This window comes from Belonocnema kinseyi, chromosome 8 (genome assembly GCF_010883055.1).
Source record: "Belonocnema kinseyi isolate 2016_QV_RU_SX_M_011 chromosome 8, B_treatae_v1, whole genome shotgun sequence".
NCBI lineage: Eukaryota > Metazoa > Arthropoda > Insecta > Hymenoptera > Cynipidae > Belonocnema > Belonocnema kinseyi.
Genome location: NC_046664.1, coordinates 68,802,737 through 68,811,472, shown reverse-complemented (window position 1 = coordinate 68,811,472; position 8,736 = coordinate 68,802,737). Strand labels below are relative to the sequence as shown.

The 8,736-nt window shown below is 29.9% G+C and overlaps 1 protein-coding gene across 1 annotated transcript; it reads right to left on the bottom strand.

Annotated features, from left to right (window-relative positions):
* Positions 1 to 763: 763 nt before the first annotated feature.
* Positions 764 to 7,619, bottom strand: LOC117178531 (odorant receptor 13a-like). Its single transcript, XM_033369959.1, has 6 exons — positions 7,326 to 7,619; positions 3,424 to 3,702; positions 3,171 to 3,358; positions 1,542 to 1,641; positions 1,019 to 1,174; positions 764 to 838 (listed from the first exon to the last, which is right to left on the bottom strand). The coding sequence occupies exons 1-6, from the start codon at positions 7,617 to 7,619 to the stop codon at positions 764 to 766; spliced, it is 1,092 nt and encodes a 363-aa protein (XP_033225850.1).
* Between the last annotated feature and the right edge of the window lie 1,117 nt (positions 7,620 to 8,736).

The following is an 8,736-nucleotide window of genomic DNA, read 5'->3' as shown; positions in this document are numbered from 1 at the left end:
GAGAAGTATGCCAGGACAGGAAAGTATGGCGGAAAATAGTTAATAAAAAGAATGTCAGTAGACTGAATGACGCCTGAATCAAAAGACCTTGGCCACTAATGGACCCAAGTGGGGAACCTTACATTACGACTTTGTGAGGATCAGAGTTTGGGGTGATTTCTAGAGAGATTGATCAGCAACCTGGGTCGGAGTAGTGTTGCGGGACGAACTTATTATTTACATAAATAACAAGAGAATTCTGGATCAATCTGAAAATTCTCTATCCCTTCCACACGCTACTCCTTTCCCCCACCGAGTGAGTCACGCCTACCCCAAAAGGTAAATGGCTTAATGGTGTAATTAAACTCACTTGCCCAATTGTGCACCTACACAAATGGAACCTTCCCAACAGTGCACGTGCACAAATGTCACTTGCCCAACTGTTGCATGTGCACAAATGAAATTGTTTAAATTATGCACGTGCACAGATGCCACTTGCCCAACTGTGTACGTGCACAAATGGAACTTTCTTAACAGTGCACGTGCACAGATGTCACTTGCCATACTGTTGCAGAGCACAAATGAAACTTTCTGAACTATAGTTCAGAAAGTTCCATTTGTAAATATTTTACAAAAATATTACAAAAATTGTTTACAAATATTTTAAATATTTACATTTTAGTAATTTTTTTTATGTGTGTTTATTTTAAGTGCACCTTCAATTTATCAGTCATTATTTAAACAAATTTTTTCAGTCTATAATAAGTAAAAAATACAATTATACTTATTGTCCAAGTCTGTCTTTGTGGTTATATGACGCTCTCAAATATGATAAACATTGCATAGATGTTTTGAGAATCTGTAAAAGAAATAATTTAAAACATTTTATATCCTATACTTTTTTAATACATCGTTTGTAAAATGATAAATTCGATTAATTTTATTAATTTTATTATGATAAAACTGAGTAAAACCAGTCACTAAAGTTTTTGCTAAAAATGATATTTCATTGGATACAAAAATACAGATAAAAACTTACTGCTATGAATCTTGAGAGTGACAAAATATACATTTTTCCAGCTGTGATAAACATAGGCCTTTGAGATCTCAAAATCAGTAATTTAATTTCTTTGCAAGAAGAAGTAGGTAAATTTGTCCATAAAGATTGATATGCAGCATTTCCTACTTCCAAACTCTGTGATTAAAAATCTTTATTTATTGTGGTACTAGGATTTCAAACAAATTAAACAAATACTTGCATTCACAATTAGAAAAAAGTGTCAAAACATGAAAAAGTAAGATTGCTCGTACAGTATTATGATTTTATTTTTATTTTTGTATAAGTATTAAGAAAATGTTCTGATACCTGTAACATTAATTCATTGCTTGGCCAACAATAAAGCAGAATTTGAAATAAACCAATCAACACAATTGTTGTGTTTAATATGGCAACTTGAATATCTACTGTAGTTTTATTTAGATTCTATCAAAATAATTGCATTAGATGAAAAAAATGCGATTTGTAATGTTAGTAATTAGTAATATTTATGAAAAAAACTTACTATAATTAGTTGAAATCCTGCGGTACAGATGGCGACGCAACTCAATAGTAATTGACATAATGATATGTTATTGAATATTTCATTTAATAATTGAGTGACCCTTTCGATCAAATATCAATTTTATTTATTATACAATTAAATATTTTTTTGTAAGATCTAGCCAGAAAGATTTGAAAGAAAGCAGGGCCTACAATTTTGCCTTGTCCGACACACTGTGCGTGGTTTGGATTTAAAAGTGTGAGGTACAAACTCAAAAAGTGTACAGTGGAAAATTACCTTTATTTTCTAAGCAAAAAATTAACAGACACAAATCCAAAAATCCTACTATTTATGGTTGTAACTTAATTATTTTTGGTTAAAAACTGTGTTATTTGGTTGAAACTTTACTTGTTTTATTGAAAACTCAACTGATCTTTAGAAACTTCGTCTTTTTGTCTTGGAAATTCAACAATTTGTTTGACACTTTTTTTCCTTTTTGAGTAGAGAATTGATGTTTATTGCACAAGAATGTTGTCATTTTATTGAAAATTCGACAATTATGTTGCTCATCTATCTATTAGAAAAATAACTTTTAAAATAAAAATTATGTTTTCTGGTTGAAAATTCAACTGTTTCTAAATAAAAATTTTTTTTGGTTAAAAAATCAATTATTACTTTTTGTTGTTGTTAATAATTCATATTTTTTAGTCAAAATTCCGTCTTTTTGTTGAATTAAACTGTTTTGGTTTAAAAAAATTAAAATCCTTGCTGTCCTTTTATAACTGAAAATTTAACGAGCCCTGTTGAATAATCTATCATTTTAGTTGAAAATTCATCTCTTTGGTTGAAAAAAAATGTTTTAAAACTGAAAATGAAAAAATTCCATTTTTGGTTTATAGTTGATATTTTTTGATTGAAAATTCATGTGTTTTGTTTCGAAATTTAACTACAGTTAAACCTGGATTTAATGCCAATTATGGGACTGAGCGTGACATTAAATCCAGAGTCTCGGAACTTTTTTCTCTCTACTATTTTTTCACTTTCTTGTTTCTCTTTCTGTTTTGTAACGCTTGAGTGAGCACCGCACATCATCCCGCAAATTCTCTCCCTCATCCCCACCACGCGGCGTCAATTCTCGGAAACATTAAATGGAGGATCTCGGAATCCAGCTTTGACGCATTTTGTATATATATTTTTATATTAAAAATGAATTTAAAATTTTGAAAATGTAACTTTTCCATTTTTTCTTAAAAATCTGTCTGTTTTATTTGAAAATATAAATTATTAGGTTAAAAATTGATTTATTTTGAAGAAAAATTCGAGTTGTTTTCTAGAAAATTGATTCCTTTGGTAGAAAGTTTGAATATTTTGTTCAAATTTTGTTTTTCTTGTTTGAAAGATAATAAGTCCTTTAAATGAAAATGTAACTGTTTCATTTTCTGTTGAAATTATATGTTTTTTAGTTAAAAATTCGTATTTTTTCGTAGGAAATGTAAGATTTTTACTTGAAATGTTAGGAATTTAAAGCTGGAAGGAAGGATGATATATATAGAAAGGTGTGTAATACACAAATTGAAACACATAAGGCACAGAAAGAAACTTGTTAAAAATTAAGTTATATTTTTTTTCGTGGGCTTTCAGCGCACTCACCTGAATTGGTGATTGTGTTTCTGAATAATTTGTTTTATTATTCCTTGTGAAACTTTTGAGTGTTTGCCTAATTCCAGAAGTTCCTTTTGAAAAATAATAAGTTGTGCACATATATGAGAAATTGCAACGCAGCAAAAACTGTCCAATCCTATGTTAACACTTATTCCCAGACCAACTCCAATGAAGAGCTGAATTTTTTATTATTTTATTATAATTTTTAATTTGCTTTAAAATTATGAAATTTTGAATTTACCTGAAGGCAATAAAAACAGGCATATGCGGAATCGGAGGACTGATCGAAATAATACCAAGCACTGCTTGGATACCATCTTTTTCGGATAGGATTATTATTCATTCCAAAAATAAGGGGTAAAAGAAATAGCTGAGTACAGATTACGTAGGCCAAAAGGGCAAAAATTTTAGTAAGATTTTGTGAAAAACTGGCGTATCGAAGAAGGATATTTCTTCGATCCTTCGACACACCTTTGTGTACAGTAGAATCCCAATCACGTTTCATAATGTTCAACAAATCCTGCCAATTTAGAACAAAAAAATATATAGGTATAAAACAATTACTAAAATAAAAATTTATATAAAATTAATGTTTAGCTCCTAATCGTTTAAGGGTTTAATCAATACCGTAAAACAGAGTAACTTCGGTCATGTGGGGTAAATTCCCTAAATTTCTTAAATTGATTGAATAAATTACTCAATACTGTTCCACGAATCTAGAATCAGCTCCATCCTTAACTAGTTTTAGATTCTGGTTAAAAAATACCCATCTTAAGTAATTTAAACTATCAGTTTAGGAATGTTTGACGGTACCAATCAAACAATGCTGAAATAAAATTTTTAAATGAGCATTATTTATTGATTATAAAAAATAGTCCCTTTCCGTTGTAACGGTCAAGCTTGAAACAGTATTTAAGGTTGAGAAGTGCAAATTTTTTTAAACATTCATATCGATACCTCCATTAAAAAAAAATCTTTTGGGGTGTATGGTCTAAACTAAACCCTGAAACGACCAACGTAACGTTGATCATCTAAAAGAAGTAAGTTTTTCGAGATGGCCACTAGTATCAGCGTAGATTGAATTTCCTTGTATTACTTGGCATACTTTTAAACATTTCCAAATTATTTTCAATTGTTTTAACTTTTTAGAAATCTTCTAAATTTCATGACTTATCTGAATTCCTTAAATTCTTTTAAATTTATTACGTTCGCCTAAATCTCTTGAATTCGTCTGCATTTTTCTGATTTCTTTACATTATTTTGAATTACTTGCAATTCCCTGAATTATCTTATTAAACCATTGAACTTTCCTAAATTATCTGAATTCCTTAAATTTGTGGAATTTCTCGAATTAAGAGAATTCCAAAAATTCACAAAAAATGAAAAATTATAAGATTTTAAGAAATCCAGAGAAATCATGGTTTTTTTGAGAATTTGATCGATTTGATAGAATTCAATGCATTCACAAAATTTGTTGAATTTACAGAATTCGCGGAATTAGGAGAATTCGTAAAATTAAAAGAATCCAGAAAATTCAGAAGATTTTAAACGATGTTAAACAATTTCAAAATATTGCAATGAATTCAAAGGAATTAAAAATAATATACTTAACCAGATAGTAATAGTGACAAAACTATCTATTGTTTGTCGCGTATGCGTACTAAAACGAGGGGCTAATTCAAAAAACAGAGTGGTGCTATTAGACGGCCAACTTCATTTCAAGGAATTTATAAAATACATAGATTTCAAAGAATCCTGAGAATTCTTTCAATTAAGAAAATTCTTGGAATGAAGAGACTTAAGAGAATTCAGAGAATTCAGAAGATATCAAGGAAGTTAACAAATTTAAAAGAATAAAAAATAAGAATGAATAATATACTCACTGAATCCATTTGATATGAGACAGGGCCCTACACTTAAAATCGCAGAATCTCTTGAGGGCGAAATATGTTGATTTTTAGAGGCATTTAGGCGTTACGTGTTTTTCTAATTTGCGAGAACAATTTTTTCTAAAACTGTATGCGTATTTGAATTTTGTGCTTTGTTTTTCAAAAGACCCGAATTTTTTTCTTTAAACCTCTATAACTTTCGGCATAATTGAAATATCTATTATTTTCTTTTTGATTCTAATAAAAATCGAATAAAAGAAAAACCACATAAAAATTATTTGCCATTTTTTTGAACTTCTACTTCGATAATGAATATATCTTGTAAGTTTGATGCATATTAATTAACTTTTGTAGCCAGAGGAGAATTCTTTTTCGTTATAAACGGATTTTCCACTTTTTCTTGGAAACAATGATATATGTAGATACGAAATAAATGTTAAGATAAAAGTTTGCACGTCTAAAAAAGTTCTACGAAAAATGTCTGTTGTTGTTCTTTCGTGATAATTTGCATATTTTACAAAAAAATTCAAAAACTACATTTTTAGGGGGAAAAAATACTCCCGACCCCAAAAATGGTTTAGCCCGCATTATGCTGCTAAGATGCCTTTGTTTTATTAGTAGAAACTTACGAATAATATTCAGAAAAATAAACATTTTTTTCCATTTACCATTGTTTCCAAGCTAAAGTAAAAAATTCGTTTGTAACAAAAAAGTACTCTTCTGGTTACAAAAGTTATTTAGCAAGCATCAAACTTACAAGACATCTTAATTATCAAAGTACAAATTGAAAAAAATCGACAAAAGATTTTAAGGTGGGTTTATGGTGAAAATCAAATTTTAATTTTATTAGAATAACCGGCGCCATTTTGTTAATTTTTAACCTTTTTTCAATTTTCTGGCAGATTTTGAAAAAAGACGGTGAAAGCTATTAGAATAAAAAAGAAAATAATAAATACCTTATTTATGCCGAAAGTTATATCAAATACGCAGACGCCTAATTGCCTCTTAAAATCAACATATTTCGCCCTCGAGAGATTCTGCGATTTCAAGTATAGGGCCCTGCCTGATTTGAAATGGATCCAGTCTACTTCCTCAGATTGTATTAATTTATTAATATAATAGTTTAGGAAATACAGAAGCTTCAAGGTGTTCAGAGAATTCAAAGAGTTCAAGAAATTCAGAGAATTCGACAAATTTATTAAATTAAAGGAATTCAGAGAATTCGAGGAATTCATAAAATTCAACGAATTCAGAGAATTCATGGAATTCAGAGAACACAAGGAATTCAAATAATTCCGAGAATTCATGAAATTTAGATAATTCCAGGAATTTTGGGTACTCAAAAGATTTAAGGAATTCAGTGAATTTAATCGATTTCAGAGAATTAATGGAATCCAGTGAACTCATAGAATTCTGAGAATTCGATTTATTCAATGAATTCACGGAATTCAGAAAGTTTAAGGAATTCAGAGAATGAAAGGGATTTAGGATACGCCAACATACAAGGGTACTCCAAACATTTAAGGAATTCAGTTAATTTCATCGATTTTAGAAAATTAATGGAATTTAGCGAACTCATGTACTTCAGAGAATTCGAGGTATTTATAGAGAATTCGATAAATTCAGAGAATTAAAGGAATTCAGAGAATTCAAAGAAATCTAGAAATTAAAACAATTCAAAGAATTCCTAGATTTCAAGGAATCCAGAGAATTCAAGGAATTTAGAGAATTCCCGAAATGCAAATGATCAGAGAATTCAAGAGATTCAAATAATTCAAGAAATTCAGAGAATACACGGAATGCAAGGAATTAAAAAAAATCAAGGAGTTCAAGAATTAAATCTGCTATCAAACGAAAAAAACCTAGAGGTTGCCATAGAGGTTATTTTCTCATGTGCATGTATCGAAAAATAGTCTCTATGGCAAATGTCACTTACTAGGTTTTTTCTTTGGACAGCAGCAATATGAATTCAAAATATTCCAAAATAATATGCCAAATCGTATAGTATAAATTACTAAAAATTTCTACTGTTTGTTGCGTATGCGTATAAATATTCAAAGAATTCTAAAGAATTTATAGAAATTCAACGTGAGTTCAAAATAATGTAAAATTCTTTAGACGGCCAAGACCAGAGTGTTTATTTTAAATGGACACTTTCCAAAAGAGTTTTTTTCCATGGATATTAATCCCCTGGATTTTCACCCAGCGAGCATTTCTTGGAATAATATTTATAAAATTGCAATGCTTTTCGAACCTTAAAAGTCTTCTTCTTTACAATCATTTGGTAAAATTTGATGGCTGCACTGGCAAGGTAAATATTGACACACACATTTTCGACGATAGCATCAATGTTGCCCCAGACCATATACAAATCCAGTGCCTCTGGAATCAGCATGACTAACAAAAATAAAGCATAAGTGATGAAAATATGAAAATTATTAAGATAAAGTCGCCATTTTGATACTCCATCAGCAAGTGGCCAGAGTCCAACAGACGACAAACAGATTTTATTTAGGTAGACATAATCCTCAAATTTTTCTTCTGCCATCTCTTCTGATCACTATCTTTTGTTGACTGAAAGTTTCTTCCGAACATCGACCTCTGGAGATATAGAATGTTCCCACCCTATTCCCTTATTCCCTTTCATCTTGTAAAATGCGAACGATTATCAATAATAAATGAATGTATATGCACAAAATAGATACCAAAGTAGATGTAGCAGACTTTAGATTTGCGTGCAGCTAAACAATATTCAATTATTTTCTCTTTCCCTTTCCGGAAGTGAAGAGCGTCTGATTTATAAATAATAAATTAAGGTATGTACACCAAGAGAGTCAAATATGCTGGAAAAATTACGTTCCCTCTGATCCTACTTGTTTATTTATTTAATTTTTCTCTAGAAATTGTTGGTAGCGATTTGCACCCCTTAGCAAAAAGAAGGAACGGTAGATAATTACAGGTTGAAAGTGACAAGTGATTGATACCAATTTTCTGAACACGATTCGAAGAAAATAGTCCCGGTGAATAATACAAATCAAAGAAGTACGTTTATGGCGTTCTATCCGTTTCATGTACTTTAAATATTTAATTATCTCTGCCGACAATGTTTTCCATTAAACAAGGCATGTTTTCTCTTTAAAAACTATCAGTGGTATTTTAAACGGTTCGTGATATAGTAAAAGAAGGTTATAAAAAAGAGAAAGAATGGAATTTAAATAAAGATAAGCAGGGCTGTCACATACTAATGTACTTCAAAAAAGTGACTAAAAGTGACTAATTTTTAACAAAAATGTGACTAAAATTGACTTATTTTAAACAAAAAAGGGACTAAAAGTGACTAATGTTCACACACAAAGAGGCCTGATATGTCCATAGAGACACTTATTACCTTCAAAATTTCGATTTATATACACATATTTGATCGGTTTGCATTGACAAGATTAGATGAAATTCTAGTGCTCAATTTGGTGGTGGATACCAAAGTCACAATTTCCAGGGTAAATCTTACAAGTCATACAAATTATAATTTACTTGATTACAGGCTAAACAAACCGTTAACACAAATGCCGTATTTATATTCCACAATGATTTACGGTAGGAACTAGAAAACAGAAAAATCACGAACTAAAATAACTTAAATTTCAATATTAAATAGAATTTAAAAA